The following is an 18,419-nucleotide window of genomic DNA, read 5'->3' on the forward strand; positions in this document are numbered from 1 at the left end:
AATTTATTTTGAGCAATTTGTGATTCAACTCAATGCAAACACTATAACATTCACTAGCTTCTCTGTTCTTTTTGTATTCCATCTATTTTTTTTCTCTCTCTCTTTATTTATTATACAATTAACAAAAAAGCAAAAAAAGGCCTCTAAACACTAGCCTGCTTTTTTTTATTTTACCTGTTTTCTTTTTATTTATTTTATAACTGAGACTTGTAATAGCACTTGCATGTTATTGCTTTTTGTTGATTTTGATTTCTTCCATTGTCCTCTTTTGTAAGTCACTTTGGATAAAAGTGTCTGCTAAATGTAAATGTAACATACTGAGTATCTTAGTATGTCAGTATCAGTGGCTGATTTGATTGTGATTGGCTCTGTCAGGTTGTCATGTGACTGTAATATCCTCTTTCTGTCAGGTTTCAGGTGAAGTTCTTCTACCTCACACAGCTGGCGTACTGGTTTCACGCACTACCTGAACTTTACTTCCAGAAAGTGAGAAAGGTAACAAAAGATGCAATATTGATGCAGGGAGAGAGATTTATGTATATTTAATGAGACAATTGCGTTGCTTTTTTGTTTTCAGGAGGAAATCCCACGTCAGCTACAATACATCGGTCTTTATCTGTTACACATTCTGGCTGCATATCTGTTAAAGTAAGACAAGACACACTCACACATGAAAATCAATCAAAAAAAAAAAAGATAGCAGCAAATCAGAATATTACAATGATTTTGAAGGATCATGTGACACTGGAGTAATGATGCTGAAAATTCAGCATTGTATCACAGAAATAGATTACACTTTAAAATGTTACAATAGGAAACAGTTATTTTTAAATGGTAAAAATATTTCAGAATTTTACTGTTTTTGCTGTACTTTGGATCAAATAAATTCATGCTTGGTTTTCTTTAAAGAACATTACAAAATCTTATGTATGGTAGTCAACATATACTTCAAATAATATTTGAATGAAAAATAGTTAATCTATTATATCAGATATTTGTGAGAGTTTAATTTATATGTATTTTTCATCTCTCTTCAGTTTGACACGGGTCGGGCTGGTTTTGTTGTTTCTCCAGTATCTTTCTGAGATGGGCTTCCATCTGTCTCGACTGTTTTACTTCATTGATGAAAACCAACACAAAATGTGAGCCACACTTCATCACACGCATGCATATTTTTTTAGGAGAAATTCAGTATGCAAGAATGCAATTGTTCAAAAGTGACAGTAAAGACATTTATAATGTTACAAAACAATTCTATTTTGAATAAATGCTGTTCTTTTAAACTTAATATTTTTGTGGAAACCATGACATAAGTATTTTTAGGATTCTTTGATGAATATAAAGCAACACAACTTGAAACACCGAAATGAAAATTCTTGGCCGAAGCTGAACAAAATTAAACACTGGGCCGAAAGCCTTTTTTTTTTTTTTTTTTTTTTTTTTTTTTTCACCATTTCATAAATTACATAGCCAAAATGTGCTTTTTACAGTTTTGTCTTGCTTTTCAAAAAAAATAAAAAATTTACAAAACAACAATTTAAAAATATTTACTTACCACTGAACATTTTTAACATTCTAGTAGGCATTATAGAATACCAACAAAGCACAATTTAACCTAAAATTAATCGGTTAGTAAAATAATATTCTTTGGCCATTTTTAAGACCCCCTTCTTGAATCAGGCATGTGTTTTTAATTTACAAATAATGCAGCCTTGCTGAGCAAAGGAGAATGTTAGAATAAATGTATTAATCGAGCTGTTGGAATGATTGTTTTTGCCTTACTATTTTATTTTACAGATCAACAGTAAAATTACTATACTAACATTTATGAATGTTGACGTTTATTTTGGCGGAAACCCACAAGAAGACCTCAGTACTACTTTTTGCTGACAGCAGCAGATTTCTGAATGATTCTCATTACGCAGATTTCCCTTGCGCTTTGGACTTTGAACCCTGACTAAGGAGCTCATGTAGCGTTGTCAGAATAAATACAATTTGTGCGTGTATTAGACAACATAACAGTAGTTTCAGTAGTTTATTTACTAATGGTTTAAGGCCATTTTGCGATTTCAGTCATCATACAGTAACCAGCAACAGCCAGCCCTTTCTCTTCTCATGGAAGACATGCGATGCGATACTAAACAGTCTCTCGCTGTCTGCGCTTGTAATGATTTTTGCGTCTTTCTCGGACAGTTTTAAATGTTTCCACACTGCCGACATGTTTGCTGCATTAGTGCGCACCTCTATTTGATTGCGTCACCGTCATTGTTCTGTATAATTTATTTGCCCTTTTTGCTTATTTTGAACACCGAAAGACTTTTTTTTGCTATTTTCGGCCAAATAATTTCAGTTGCCGAACATTCGGTGCATCACTATTAATAATAGTAATAAGAAATAATTCTTGAGCAGCAAATCCGCATATTAGAATGATTTCTGAAGGATCATGTGACTCTTATAACTAAAGACTGGAGTAATGATGCTGAAAACTCACAGGAATAAATTACATTTGAACTTCTATTTAAATAGACAACATTTTTTATTTTCCAAACTGTAATAATATTTAACAATTTAACTGCTTTTACTTCATTTTTGATCAAATAAATGCAGTCTTGGTTGAGCAGTAGACACTTCTTTCAAAAACATTATCTTAACCCAAACGTTTGGTAGTAGTCTATATCTTAATATCTCTTTATAACAGCAGCTTTGTGTTTTTGTAGGTTTGAGATGTGGTCCATCGGGTTCGTCTTGACCCGTATGATCACTCTAACTCTCATGTTCCTGGCTGTGGGCTTCGGTTTGGCTCGTTCTGAAAACCAGGCGCTTGATTTGGAGACTGGAAACTTCAACACTCTTTCGATCAGGTGATACAGACGTTCTCAATCACCGTTGTTCAGCTCTTCATGTGAGACGTGGACCTGAGGATAACGCTGTGTGTGTTTGTCGCACAGGCTGCTGGTGTTGTTCGTGGTGTGTTTCACTCAATCATGGCTGCTCTGGAAGTTCTTCCGTTTCCAGCTGAGCCGAACGCGTGAGCTGAGACTGGAGCAGGCGGCCCGGAAGAGAGCGAGTGCGAAACAACAGGGGCAGCGCACGCTCAAACGTGATTCAGGTACAGACACTGTAAAAATGATTTTTCGCAGTTGTATGTTTATACAAGAAAGAAATATGTCAGTCTTTCTACTTTATAATTTCATGTTTTATTCAATGTTTTATTTGCTATTTCTTTGTAACAGGGTTTATGTGGGTCTTAAATTCGCTCTTTTAGAAATTATGCCCTTAAGTTTTTAAATCAGTGGAGAAAGTCTTGTATTCGTAAAATCATGGCATTAAATGTTGCATGCACTGGAAAAAAAAATACATCTTTGTCAGTATTTTTGTCTTGTTTAACAATACAATTTTTTAAACCTCCTTAAATCAATATGCATACATTGAAGAAAAAATATAGATGTCTTTTATTTGAGAAACTAAACTAAATTAAGTGACTTTATGCTTTAAACAAGAATGACCATCGGTCTATGGGGAATTAAAACTTTTCTGTTTTCACTTTTTGTTTTGAATCAATTGGCAGATATTTATCTTTTATTTTGATAAATGTCTTTAAAAAAAAAAAAACTGATTTTTTTTTTTTTCGTGAATTGTGGGGAAACTAGCAATTGTGAGTTATAAAATCCAATTTTGAGGGGAAAAAGATTGATATGTTCTCAAGTGTGAGTTTCATCTCACAATATTGTCTTTTTTTTTCAGAATTGGGAAACTCAGAATTGTATGTTTGTCGCAATTCTGACTTTTTATTTTTAAAAAAATTGTGAGTTAATGTCTCACGAACCTGATTTTATAACTTGCAGTTTTAAGTTTATTTTACACAATTCTGACTTATAAAGTGGCAAACTAACAATTCTAAATTATAATGTCAGAATTGCAAGATAAAATTCAGATTTTTTTTTTTCACAATTATGCCAATCCTGAATAATTTTTTCACCAAACTTAAGGGTTTTTTTTTCTCAAAATTGTGAGAAACTAGTAATTGCAAGTTATAAAATCCAGTTTTGAGAAGACCGACATTTTCTCAGAAGTGAGTTTCATCTCCCAATTTAGATTTTTTTTTTTTTTTTTTCTCAGAAGTGATAAACGTAAAATTCTGATTAATTTTCTGACTTAGCTTTTTTTCACAAAATTCAGTTTTTTTTTTTTTTTTTTTTTTTTTTATCAAATTGTGAGTTATAAAATCCAGATCCAAAATTTTGAGGGGAAAAAGATTGTTTTTATCACAATTTTGACTGTAACTCACAATAAGTTGTATCATGCAATTCTGACTTCTAAAGTGAAAAACTGACAGTTCTGAGTTATAAAGTCAGAATTATGTGATTTATAAAACTCATGATTGAGACTTTTTTTTTTATTGCAAACACAAGTTTGTATCTCACAATACTGACTTTTCTCGCAATTACAAGTTTATATCTCACTATTCTGACTTTTTTTTTTTTTTTTTTTTTTTTGTGTGGATTATGAAACTAGATTATGAAACAGTGACCTTTCTTTGAGTGACCAGTTTTAAGTGAACTTTGAGTCTTGAAATTTGTTATAATTTGTAAATAAGTTATAATGGGGCCTTTAAAAAAGGATTTTGTTTTGGTGTCAGCTCCATTCACATTCATGACCTTAACTTTAGTTGTTTTTCTCATACAAAGCTATTGTGAATAGCTTGGAATTGTCAACTGAAAAAAAATTCATACAGCTTTTGTAAATAATACTTTCCCTGCCCTCTAGGCAATAATATTCTTTTATTGTGTGTTGAAGCCAAAACGTGATGCTCAAGAATGACAGACACTGGTTTTGTAGGTCCGATGTCTTTTGTTACATGTTGTTTTGGTGTTCGTTGATGGTTTTTTCCCCTCTCTAACATGTGTTTGTATGTCCTGCAGTCGGTCACCATGAGAATGGACTGATTAAAGCAGAGAACGGCACATCTCCTCGTCTCAAGAAGATCAAAGCGCCATAAACTTATCTCCATTCCAGTGCATGGCCTCCACACATCGAGGGCACAGGAACAGGAAACAGTTCATCTTCCTGTTTCCACATCAAGAGAAGTGCATGTGGCGTTTCTCAGAGGAAGTGATGACAGCACCCTCAGCAGGCTCTGGTCAATGTACTAAACTTCTCTTTCCAGTTTCAGTATTCATGTTATTTCTTCTGCATACGTTTCTAAACTTCACTCAGTCTTTCTTTATTAAAAGCGCTGTTTTGAGGTTAGTTTTGTTTTTCTGTGTCTGCATGTCTTGAGGTACAAAACGGGCAACTATGGAGGCCTAGTAATGACATTCAACTCGTTGAGATGATTCTGAGGTGTTATTGTGAGACGTTCTGGGTTTATAATGAACAAAAGATTTATATGACAATCCAAAAAAATCATGTTTGAGGTAGAAACAAGTGTTGTAGTAGTGAATGACCCTAAACACACAGCAAACACTCACTTGGTCTTGCTTTGTACGTTTATGCAGTTTGATATGTGATTGTGTATGACGATGCTTTATAAATATTGAACCTTTTTGAATAGTTACTGTTTTGAGTTTTCTGTCTTTGCAGAAACATTTCAACATTTCTTTCTTTATTTCATCATATAAAGTGATAATGAATGAGAATCTCGAATGAAAATATGTCCTTGTCATGTTTCATCAAAAAAAAAAGTTTTGCATGAAGAAAATGACTGACGTTTTTTGTAGTAGGGCAATGAGCTTAATTTTTAGTGGGGAAAATTGTCTAAAATATGCAAAGACCTATAATTTTTACTCTCATCATTAATCCAAATTATCATTGATAAAATAATACATGGCCAACTTGTTAAAAATCAAAAAAATCTAATTCAAAACAGCTACCACTATAGAATATACAATTGCACTTAGCTGAAATTTACTTAACATGGAATACATCACTATTGCAGAAAATATTATTGATACTAAAAATAAGGTGGTGGATGCGCAAAATATTTTAGGAATACATTTCTAATAAACTGCCATTTTATTTTCTACTTGTAAGGCTAGTCAAAGTCTTTTATGGATTCTATAAATGATGAATTCACACAAAAAAGGAAAATGTATCATCAGACATCTAAAATAAAAATTAAAAATAATATATATATATAGTTTGGGATCAGTAAGAAAAAACTAATATTGTGAAATATTATTTCAAATTAAAATAACTGTTTTCTATGTGAATATATTTTAAAATGTAATTTATTTCTGTGATACAAAGCTGAATTTTCAGTATCATTACTTCAGTCTTCAGTATCACATGATCCTTCAGAAATCATTTATCAATGTTGGAAACAGTTTCTTTAACAAATAAAGTTGAAAAAAGTTTAAAATATAAATATTTTGTTACACTATAAACCATTAAAACCATTAAAAGTTTGGGGTCAGTATTGTTTTTAAACAAATTAATACTTTTCACCAAGGATGTGTTAAATTGATAAAGTTATAGCAAATACTTATATTGTTAGAAACTATTTATATTTTGAATAAATTGTTTTTAACCTTTCATTCATCAAAGAAAAAATATGAAGCTGCACAACTGTTTTGAACATTGATAACAGTAATTAATCAGCATATTGGAACGAGTTTTGAAGAATCACGTGACACTGAAAACTGAAGTAATGGCTGATAAAAATTCTGCTTTGCATCACAGGAATAAATTATATTCTAAAATATATTAATATAGAACACCATTATTTTAAACTGAAAAAATATTTCACAATATTCAAATTTTTTTCTGTATTTTTAATCAAATAAGTTCAGCCTTAATGAGCATATAAGAATTCTTTAAAAACAACAACTTTTGAGTGGCAGTGTATGTTTGGGAAGTTATTTTTCCAGAATTGGACACAGGATCATGTTAACAAACTTAAAATTTACCTAACTTTTTTCCTAAGATGAATCTAGCCTAAGGTTCATAAGCCAGTGATAATTATTTTCTTCTAATTTTGTGCTGAAAAAGGATGTGCAGATGTTCATAAATACAGTCAAATTGTACATAAATGAGCTTTAAAAATTGTTAATTCATAATACAGATGTGTTTTCTTTATTGTCTTTATTGCACATTAACACTACAATACATGAAAAATTTCAACATCAAAAAGCACAACATGGGGAAAAAAGGGGATTTCATTGATAATTTAATGATCTCTTAGTATCTTGAGATGGTGGGTAGTATTAAAAAGCAGATTTCAGCTTTGGAGGATGAGCGCAGCTCCTTCAGTCTCTGTGAAGAGAAACATTCAAGATTTATACTGAATATCAGCCACTGAAACTTCATCATCAATAGTCTATTTCCCTTTTTCACAGGATCTTGGATATACAACTGAAATATATTTTAAATATATGTTGTGAGCTCAGTGAAACAACTTTGGAAAAAAAAACTTTATTTTTAACCTTCATATACCAAAATATATTTCATAATGCATTTCAGGTGCAAGAAAATACATTTCCAAACTTACAGTAGCCTATATTAAATGCAAATATGAATGGATATTTTATATATTTTTTATAATATTTATATATTTTTAAAAAATACCTTTAAATATTTCCAAAAATATATCTGTATAAATTTTTTTTATATACACTACCAGTCAAAAGTTTTTGAACAGTAAGATTTTTTTTATGTTTTTTTAAAGAAGGGTCTTCTGCTCACCAAGCCTGCATTTATTTGATCCAAAGTACAGCAAAAACAGCACAATTCTGAAATATTTTTACTATTTAAAACACCTACTTTCTATTTGAATATATATAATATATAATATATTTTAAAGCAAAAATTTTAGCATCATTACTCCAGTCACATGATCCTTCAGACATTCCAATATTCGGATTTGCTTCTCAAAAAAATTATTATGTTGAATACAGCTTTTTTTTTGTTTCTTTGATGAATAGAATGTTCAGAAGAACAGCATTTAACTGAAACATAAGTCACTTTTGATCAATTTAAAGCAGCCTTGCTAAATAAAAGTATTTATCTCTATTAAAAATATTATATTTTGAATGGTATAGTGTATAAATGTTACAAAAGCTTGGAAAAATGTTGATCATTGGATCTTTCGATTCATCAAAGAATCTTTTTTTTTAAACTTTGCTTTTTATATATTGCTAATAATAATAGTAATAAAAATGTTTATATTAGAATGATTTCTGAAGGATCATGTGACACTTAAGACTGGAGTAATGATGCTGAAAATTCAGCTTTGATCACAGGAATAAATTACATTTTGAAATATATTCAAATAAAAAGCAGTTATTTTAAATAGTAAAAATATTTCACAATATTACTGCTTTTACTGTATTTCAGATCAAATAAATGCAGGCTTAGTGAGCTGAAGTGACTTCTTTAAAAAAAAACATTAAAAATCTTACTGTTCAAAAACTTTTGACTGGTAGTGTTTATTTTGAAATATGTTTGATCAAATATAAAAAATATATATACATTTTCAAAACATATTTGAAAATATATATTTTGCCATATGGGGAAAACGGTTTTCAGAGTGATGCCTTAGATTAGAAGATTATCTGTGAGTTCTTAAAATACCTGTTTTCATCTTAAAGAACCTTTAAGAATCTTTGGAAAAATTTGAAAAGATCCATGGATGTTAAAGTCTCTTGATGAAACCATCAATGCCAATAAAAAAAACCTTTGTTTTTAAGATTATAGGTTGCAAGACTGCAACCATACAAACATTTTTTACCTTCATGTGGTTCCTCTCAATCTAAGCTTTGACTGACCCCAAACTTCTGCCTCAGTGAAGAAAGCGTCTGTTCAGGGATGTGATGGGACAGTGACTCCAGATAACTCAACACATAACGATCGGCATCCGTCAGGACGAAGCGATGACCAAACACTGCAGAGAAAAGATCAAGACATCATGAGAAAACACCAGTCTGATGATTCCCAGGATGTGATGTCTCTGATCAATACCTTCCACAGTTGCTCCAATGGAGAAGTCTGCAGGTCCGTAGTATTCTGGGTTTTCCACAGAGCTTCCTGGTTTCGGCACACGAGTCTTCTCAAGGAATTTTCCTCCGATGATGCCGGAATTACGTGTCGATCTCTCAAAGACGCTGATCATGTCATCAGACAGGTAGTAAGACAGAATGAAGCGTCTGCCCTCATCCAGGGGATTCTGGGAATCCTGTGGTAGAAGAGAACATTGTAAGCATTAATGTGCAATTATTGCAAAATAAACCTACATTGTGAACATGAACGGAAGCTACTTACCATATAAAAACAAACAAACGTGAAATATTATTTAATAGTTTTTTTATTTTACTCACTAGCATATTATCTTAAATTAAAAAAGAGATGTATTATAGGCCAAAAATGTAGAAATTAGTTTATATTCTACCATATTTAATAATTAGGTTTGTTAAATGCCTCAAGCAAATTTAATTTTAATTTAATGTAGAAATTTTATACTTTAATTCTCTGAGGTCGTTTTTACTACAGTCGATAACAACACAATAGGCGCGTTTCCATTACAGATTTGCACAAAACTTTGTCTATATTTTATAAATGTCGATTAAAAAGTATTGCAAAATGACGTCGTTTCAATTAACCCATCTTATGCAACTAAAACATTTTTTTTCCTCTCGCTATAAGTAATGGCAACAGATTTTTTGTGGGATTTTGGCCAAATTTAATCGAATGTGACCTATAAATGCAAAAAAGACATTTCCATTGCTGTTTTGCGAAATATTCCTTTTTCGAATTGCCTGAAAAACCACCTCATGCAAACTTAAAAACATTTTTGCGATACATGGGAGTTTTTGCACAATTTTCGCGTTTCCATTAGGCATACAGTACAGACCAAAAGTTTGGACACACCTTCTCATTCAGGTGTGTCCAAACTTTTGGTCTGTACTGTAGATATGAATTCAACTGAAAAAACTTGTGAAAAAATATCTTTCAGGTGGTCAAATAGCAAATAGTGGAGCTCTGCAGCCACCTACTGGTAAAAGTTATTTATAGTTGTATTTTTAACTTTTAAAACTGGATTTTCCAAAAGATGGGCAAAAATCTTACACTAAACCATGTGAAATTATCCATGTTATCCCCATGAATTAAAGTTAGAAATGTGGGTCTTTTATAAAGTGAATTTTACATTTAAAAAAAGCAGATTTGTATAAAAACCCATTTAAAAAATATTCATTTATTAATTTATATATATTTAAAAAATATCACTAACCCACTGAAAACTGCACAAATGTAGAGTAAAAACTTTAATAAACAGAAAAATATACAGTACAGACCAAATGTTTGGACACACCTTCTCATTCATTTGAATTTCAGTTTGCGCAATTTAAAAAGTAATAGAAACGCAGCTTCTATTTCGCAAAACAGCAATGGAAACATTGTTTCCGCATTACAGAGGTCACATTCCATTAAATATAGGCAAAATCCCACAAAAAACAGGTGCCATGACTTATAGCGAGAGGAAAAAAATGTTTCAGTCGCATAACATCGGTTAATGGAAACGCTGTCATTTCGCAATACTTTTTAACTGACTTTTATAAAATAGCGCCAAAGTTTTGCACAAATCTGTAAAGGAAACGGTTGCCATATGAGGCTCGTTTCCTTTACAGATTTGTGCAAAACTTTGGCGCTATTTTATAAAAGTCAGTTAAAAAGTATTGCGAAATGACAGCGTTTCCATTAAACGATGTTATGCGACTGAAACATTTTTTTCCTCTCGCTATAAGTCATGGCAACTGAGGATGGGTTTTGGGTTCCAAACCCATTGCGTTAAAAAAAGTTAAACGTGAGCCCACTAGTCCGCTGAGTGATACAAGACATAAAAGTAGTGCCGGTTTCAATGTGGAAGAGCGGACTGATATTTATCGTTGCAATGGCGTGATGGACTTTGCGACTGACCAATCAGAGTCGAGTATTCCAGACCCTTCAGGAAAGAATTTGCACAGTTTACCTGCTGGCGTTGCTGTAGCGCAATATTTAGTAAAAAAATATCCAAATGAGCTGTAAAGTTACTCTCACCAGCCGTGCAACGTAACGCAGGACTTTGTTGTCGTTCTCCAGCAGTTTGATCACGTCCTTTTTGGGCGGTTCAGGAATCAGGGACAGACAGTTCTGTAACGAGTCCTCCAGGGAACCGAAGCCGTTATACGGAGGAATCACCTGCGTGACAGGTACGGAAAACACACGGAATATATGGATGAACAGATGGAAGGAAGGATGCATTTACACCTTATTTACCTCACAAACAAAACATATAGAGGTCTATTCCACAAATATTGTACAAAATAGGCTTTTTTGGTTTCCTTTTCAGTAAATCAATAATGAGTTGTTTTATAAAATATTAACGTTATTAGTTAAAATTCTAGAAATAAAAAAAATAGAAACTTAAAAAAATAAATAACTTTGCAATTAACACTTTTAGATTTTTTTTTTTTTTGGTTATTGCTATTTTGGAATATTGTTATTTCTAGAAATGAGCTAAAATAATAATAGTATGATGATAATAATAATAATAATAATAATAATAATAATTGTTTTTAACATTAACAAATGTATTTAAAAATGAGGTTGTTTAGAAAAAGTTATTGATGTTAAAAAATATATCCCAAATTTAGAACTTTAGAAATTAAATAACATTTGTTATTAACATTAAGAAAAAACTACTTTTTCCAACCCTGTTAGTAACATTTGGAACATTTTGTTATTTTCTAGAATTGAAGTTTAAAAACATGAAATAATAAAATTTGTTATTAACATTCTAAAAAATGTATTAAAATGTGTTTCATATGTTTTGTTATATTTCCAAACCTGTTTGGAACATTTTATTGCAGTTAACTTAATTTTTTTTTAAATTAATATTTAAAAAAAACATTTATTTTTCTATAAGGCTTACCATTTTTTTCAACCCTGTTAGTAATATTTAGAACATTTTGTTATTTTCTAGAAATTAATAATAATAAAATTTGTTATTTACATTAACAAATGTATTTAAGAAATGTAAAATGTATTTTATATAAGGCTTGACATTTTTCCAACCCTGTAAGTAACATTTAGAAAAAACATTTATTTTCTAGAAATTCACTTAAAAAGATAATAAAATGTGTTATTAACATAAAAAATATATATAAAAAAGCATCTGTTTTATATAAGTTTTGCTGTTTTTTCCAAACCTGTTAGTAACACTTGGAATATTTTATTGTTTTCTCAAAATTAACTTAAAAAATACATAAATATAAAAAATGTGTTGTTAATATTAAAAAATGGTAGAATTTGTTTTATATAAAACCTTTTTTTTTTTCAACCCTGTTTCCAATTACATTAATTAATAATAATAATAATAATACAATTTGGTAACATTAACAAATGTATTTTTTTTAAATTAACATTTATTTTATATAAGGCTTGACATTTTTCCAACCCTGTTAGTAACAATTGGAACATTTTTTATTTCCTAGAAATTAACTTTAAAAAAAAAAGGGAAATAATAAAATTTGTTATTACTATAAAAAAAACTATTGAAAATGTAATGTAATAATGTTTTTTACAACCCTATTATTACATTTTTTTTGGTTATTTTCTATAAATTAACTCAAAAAGCATTAAATAATAACATTTAAATTTGTGAATAATATAATATCTGTGATTACTAGGTAAGAATGTTTTTTAAATCATTTTGATTTAGACAGTTTGACTAATTCAGAGTCAGAGCCTGAGACTGAATAGTGTGTTTCTACAATGGCATCCCTAACAAAAAAACAAACATTTGTGTGATGCTTCATTCACACCACTAGATGTCAATGAGAGTCCAAGACAACTCATTTCTAGAGAACATAAGTGTACCCTATTTGTGGAAAGTGGCAGATAGATCATTTAAATGTATTTATCATTTGCATACAACTGTACATAACATTTAGATGAGATGTGATATTAGCCCAGTTAAGAAAAATCTCTGACCCTCTTGATGTCTTGCTGTGTTCCAGTGTCTACAGTGAACGGTTTGAGCGAGACGACGGGGTGATTCTGTTCATAGTATTTCCGGGTGAAGTCGTCACAGTCATACAGCAGGAAGCGCCTCCCCATCATCGTGACCTCCTCACCAACCTTGAAGTCTTGAGGAGAGAAATACTCCTTCACGTCTTGTGGAGAAACTTCTAGAACACACTTGGGGAACGGCTCTGAGTTAAGAAACAGAGAGAAGTTTAAGGCTTTATATATATATACTTTTATTATGCTCAAATTAAATAAAAATGCAGTCTATGGGGGACCAAAACTACAGATTTAAAATAAGTAAATAAATATAATAATAGAAAAATAACTACAGGAAATACCAGTCAAAAGTTTTTGAACAGTAATATTTTTAATGTTTTTTAAAGAAGTCTCTTCTGCTCACCGAGCCTGCATTTATTTGATCTGAAGTACAGCAAATTTGGAAATATTTTTACTATTTGAAACAACTGCTTTCTTTTTGAATATCTTTTAAAATTTAATTTATTCCTGTGATCAAAGCTGAATTTTCAGCATCATTACTCCAGTCTTCAGTGTCACATGATTCTTCAGAAATCATTCTAATATGCTGATTTGCTGCTCAAGAAACATTTTTTTAATATTATCAATATTTAAAACAGTTGAGTGATTTTTTTCAGGATTCTTTGATAAATAGAACGACCCACAGATCAGCATTTATCTGAAATAATATCATTTTCTAACATTATACACTATACCATTCAAACGCTCAGTAAATTTTTTTTTTTGGGGGGGGGGAAGAAATTATAGAAATTAATAACTGTATTTAGAAAGGATGCTTTAAATTGATCAAAAGTGATGATAAAGACATTTATAATGTTACAAAAGATTTCTATTTCAGATAAATGCTGTTCTTCTAAACTTTCTATTCATCAAAGAAACCTGAAAAAATTCTACTCAGCTGTTTTCAGCATAATAAAAATAATAATAAATGTTTTTGATCAGCAAATCAGAATATTAGAATGATTATTAGTAATTAGTAATGATGCTAAAAATTCAGCTTTGAAATCACAGTAATATATTACATTTTAAAATATATTCAAATAGAAAACAGTTATTTTAAATAGTAAAATTATTTCAATTTTTTACTGTTTTTGCTGTACTTTGGATCAAATAAATGCAGGCTTGGTGAACAGAAGAGACTTCTTTAAAAAACATTAAAAATCTTACTGTTCAAAAACTTTTGACTGGTAGTGTATATACATTCACTCATTTATTTATATTTGCAAAATTAGCCAAAATAAAATCATGATATAGCTTGGTGCCATTGTCTAAAAAAAGAGATTTAATTAAATAAATATAGATTGTTGAATTTAAGCTATAAATGGGAAATTTGTAAAATAATATTATTTTATCAAATATTAAAAAATAATTGGAATATCAGTTTTTTGTTGTGCAGCCTATAAATAGCCTATAAATAAAATAAACTAAATATTCATTTGAATGAGAAGGTGTGTCCAAACTTTTGGTCTGTACTGTATTTTCAATTCGCAATTTCAGTTTGCGCAATTTAAAAAGTAATAGAAACGCAGCTTCTATTTCGCAAAACAGCAATGGAAACATTTTTTCCGCATTACAGAGGTCACATTCGATTAAATATAGGCAAAACTTTTGGTCTGTACTATATATATATATATATATATATATATATATAATATATGAAAATGTATCTGTTTACCTGCATGTCATGTGAACATTAACCAAATCTGACAACTGTGAATATGCTAATGTGTTTTTAAATTAGTTTGTCCAAGCTTCTAGAAACATAAAAAGCAACATGAAAATGAAAGCAAGTTTTTTAAAAATCTGTGTTGAAATCTATGTTTATGGTCTCACCGCAGGATGATTTGATGTTTTTAGGAATCTTCTGTCTGCGGAACAGCACTGGGAACGGGTCCCGGCCGCTGTTGGCCTCGTGATGTTCACAAATCTCAACAGAATCATCCACCAGATAGTAATACAGCGTTACGGGCCGTTTCTCCCCGTAGAGAGAGTCTGTGTCATCCCAGAGCGCATAGAAACGCAGCACCTGAAGACACACATAAGACAGCAGAGAAACGATGAGTGAAAGACTTTGAAATGTAGTTATGTGTGAGTGTGTGTGCATTTACCTGTCGATCCAGCGCGAGGAAGCGTTCCAGCTGATGGTTGTGGTCGTAGGGTATGATGTGGGTTTGTTGTGCTTGAGCTCGACGGATGGTGTACGGGTCACTGGGGATGGACTCGGACTCATTTAGTACTATTCCCTGACTCTCCATGAAATCCTAAACATGGACACACATACACGCTCAGTCAAACCAAGCCCATCAGGAATTAGAGTAGAGTAAGTGAGTGAGTGTGTGTGTGTGTGTGTGTGTGTGTGTGTGTGTACCTGTGTGAAGGTATCGCAGTCTGTTATCCTGTAGACCGTTCCAAACTGACTCATGTCCATCCCGACGTTGAGGTCTTTCCAGTGGTACAGATCTCCGTGCTGGTTTTTGGTCAGTCTCTGACGTTTGATCAGTTTCCCCTGTGGAATTCCTGAGTTTTCCACCGGTGGCTCGGTCACACACATGCTGTCATCCTCCAGGTGATAATAGATCACCACCGGACGAATGCGGAAGTGCTCATCCGGGGAGTGCAACACTTCTTGCCGAAAGTAACCATAGAAGCGCAGCACCTGAAGGTCAAAGGATAAAGGTGAGAGGTTTGTTCTGATTAAATGAGATAGATAGATAGATAGATAGATAGATAGATAGATAGATAGATAGATAGATAGATAGATAGATAGATAGATAGATAGATAGATAGATAGATAGATAGATAGATAGATAGATAGATAGATAGATAGATAGATAGATAGAATAGAATGCTAGACAAATTGATAGAAGGATAGACGGAACAATGGAAAGATAGACAGATAGATGACAGAAGGATAGACAGAAAGCTAGATGGATCGATAGATGAAGGCTAGACAATGCTAGAAGACAGAAAGAAAATAATAGGATAGACAGAACACTAGATAGGATGGACAGAACGATCGATAGATAGAAGGATAGACAGAATGATCAATAGATAAACAGAACAATAGAATGATTGATAGATAGACAAAATGATCAATAGAATGATAGATAAACTGAAGTAGAAGGACAGACAGAACAATAAATAGATGAATATTAGAAGAAGAAGAAGAATAGACTGAACGCTAGATAGAAAGAATAATAGGACTGACAGAATGCTAGATGGATAGGAGATAGATATAGATAGATAGAAAAATATATATGAGGATAGACAGAATGACAGATGGAACAATCAATAGACAAGGATAGACAGTACGATAGATAGAGGGATAGATAGATAGAACGATATATAGAAGGAGACAGAATGAGAACAATAGATAGACATAAGGATAGACAGAAGGATAGACAGAAGGATAGATAGAGCAATCAATAGATAGACAAGGATAGACAGAACAATAAATGATAAACAGAAGAATAGAATTATCAATAGAATGATAGACAAATATGTATAGAAGGATAGACAGAATGATAGATGAATAGACAGAAGGATAGACAGAACGATAAATAGAAGGATAGATGAGTAAATAGAAGGATAGCCAGAATGATAGATAAATAAATAGAAGGATAGGATAGACAGAATGATAAATTAAAAAATAGAAGGATAGATATAGATAGAATGATATATAGAAGGATAGACAGAATGATAGATGAATAGATACAAGGATAGACAGAACGATAGATAGATGGATAGATAGATAAGGGTAGACAGTACGATAGATAGATAGATAGATAGAATGATATATAGAAGGAGACAAAATGAGAACAATAGATAGACAAGGATAGATAGAGGGATAGATGGAAGGACAGAAAATGATAGATAGAACAATCAATAGATAGACATTAGGATAGACAGAACAATAGATGATAAACAGAAGAATAGACAGAATATAGATAGAAGGAATGTCAGAATGATATATGAATAAATAGAAGGATAGACAGAATGATAGAACAATAGGTAGACATAAGGACAGACAGACAGACAGACAGACAGACAGACAGACAGACAGACAGACAGACAGACAGACAGACAGACAGACAGACAGACAGACAGACAGATAGATAGATAGATAGATAGATAGATAGATAGATAGATAGATAGATAGATAGATAGATAGATAGATACTCCTCACCTTCTTGTCATAAGCAGCGTGTGCCGGTATAAAGTCTAGCGGCGGGGGTCGGTGAGTGTCGGTCCCGTAGGTGAGGTTCGGGATGTCTCTGATCAGCTGGTTCCTCTCGCTGTGACTGATGTTCACCGACAGCAGCGGATCTTGTCCGGTACCGACCGCGGGCCGCCGGGGCAGAGCGTAACCGTTCTTAAAATCCAGAGTCTGAGCTCTGTGGAAAGCGGATTTCTGAATGAAAGAAATTATAGGTCAATGCATAACAATATAATATTAATTTATTTGATAGTCTGTGAGATTATTAAAAAAATGAGTAGGCTAAATGAAAAAAATCTAAAATGTGTTTTAAAAACTTTTATGAAGATTCAGTAACACAGCTTTTTATTTTACAAAAAGCACGCGGAAAAACAACTAAATTTTAAAAGAAGATAAACAGGGCCTACAGGTTTAAAGTTTCTCACCGTTAAATCCCGAAATGTGTTTCCTGGCAGGAAAGGAAGCCCGTGACTTGTATTTATAGACATAATAGCTTATTACTTTATTGTATCTTTAAATAAATGAAATGTCTACGTAAATAAAATAAGTTAAAAGTTGTTCTCTCACGGGACTGCTGTGTTTCCCTGAGGAGGTTTATTATTTATAACAGTCTCCATGGAGACCACAAACATTGGTGGTATTCATGGTAATGTAAACAATTCCTTTCATGCATCTTGTATGTCATTCACCAACAGGCGGCGCTACAGGTTTAGTTTATTCAATGGCGTTTATTTAATGCTCCATAACAACCCAAACAAAAGCTCCCACGGGTCCTGCTCTGCACATGAGCTAATATTCCTATAAAACCATGCGGAAATATTACTGGAAAATAAAACAAGTTTGAGAGCGCTTACAACACAAACATCAAACATCCTGCTGCTTTGCAGTTTTTAAGAGCTCAAACAAACATCAACATGCATACAAATGTCGAGTCACTTCATGTGTTAGCTTGCTTTGAAAAAAAAAAAACCATTACATTTTTAACGACCTTTGTGTGGGAAAAGGCTCTTAAAAATAAACTTTCAGGTAGAGGTAGCTGATACTTCCATAATATTAAAATTTGGACATTTTTTAAATTTTAGGATTTGTTTAGAAAAATAAGATTGTTAAAAATGATTTAGTACGACTTTTAATGGATTTTATTTTAAGAGTATCCACCTTATTT

The 18,419-nt window shown here is 31.8% G+C and overlaps 2 protein-coding genes across 2 annotated transcripts in view; one reads left to right on the forward strand and one right to left on the reverse strand.

Annotated features, from left to right (window-relative positions):
* tram2 (translocation associated membrane protein 2) overlaps positions 1–5,652 on the forward strand; it is a 13,867-nt gene extending 8,215 nt beyond the window's left edge. The window contains exons 6-11 of the mRNA XM_073816480.1: positions 411–495; positions 578–648; positions 1,038–1,142; positions 2,718–2,861; positions 2,949–3,109; positions 4,923–5,652. Coding sequence (XP_073672581.1) covers positions 411–495; positions 578–648; positions 1,038–1,142; positions 2,718–2,861; positions 2,949–3,109; positions 4,923–4,999 — 643 coding nt within the window. The 3' untranslated portion in view covers positions 5,000–5,652. The remainder of the gene's footprint in view (positions 1–410; positions 496–577; positions 649–1,037; positions 1,143–2,717; positions 2,862–2,948; positions 3,110–4,922) is intronic.
* A 1,478-nt stretch (positions 5,653–7,130) lies between these two features.
* Positions 7,131–17,827, reverse strand: efhc1 (EF-hand domain (C-terminal) containing 1). The gene is made up of 10 exons (XM_073817132.1): positions 17,680–17,827; positions 17,225–17,449; positions 15,407–15,694; positions 15,147–15,299; positions 14,872–15,064; positions 12,967–13,187; positions 11,032–11,172; positions 8,959–9,172; positions 8,729–8,881; positions 7,131–7,254 (listed from the first exon to the last, which is right to left on the reverse strand). Exons 1-9 carry the CDS (start codon positions 17,740–17,742, stop codon positions 8,745–8,747), a joined length of 1,635 nt encoding a protein of 544 aa, XP_073673233.1. The 5' UTR covers positions 17,743–17,827; the 3' UTR covers positions 7,131–7,254; positions 8,729–8,744.
* Positions 17,828–18,419: the final 592 nt, after the last annotated feature.

This window comes from Garra rufa, chromosome 13, assembly GCF_049309525.1.
Source record: "Garra rufa chromosome 13, GarRuf1.0, whole genome shotgun sequence".
NCBI classification, from domain to species: Eukaryota; Metazoa; Chordata; class Actinopteri; order Cypriniformes; family Cyprinidae; genus Garra; species Garra rufa.

Bases quoted from the DNA above. Each gene is read 5' to 3' on its own strand.
- efhc1 (XM_073817132.1), bottom strand. From the start codon at position 17,742: ATGTCTATAAATACAAGTCACGGGCTTCCTTTCCTGCCAGGAAACACA. The intron at 15,300-15,406 runs GTACACACACAC...GTCCATGTTTAG, and splicing joins ACTGCGATACCTTCACACAG to GATTTCATGGAGAGTCAGGG. The intron at 15,065-15,146 runs GTAAATGCACAC...GTGTGTCTTCAG, and splicing joins TCCTCGCGCTGGATCGACAG to GTGCTGCGTTTCTATGCGCT.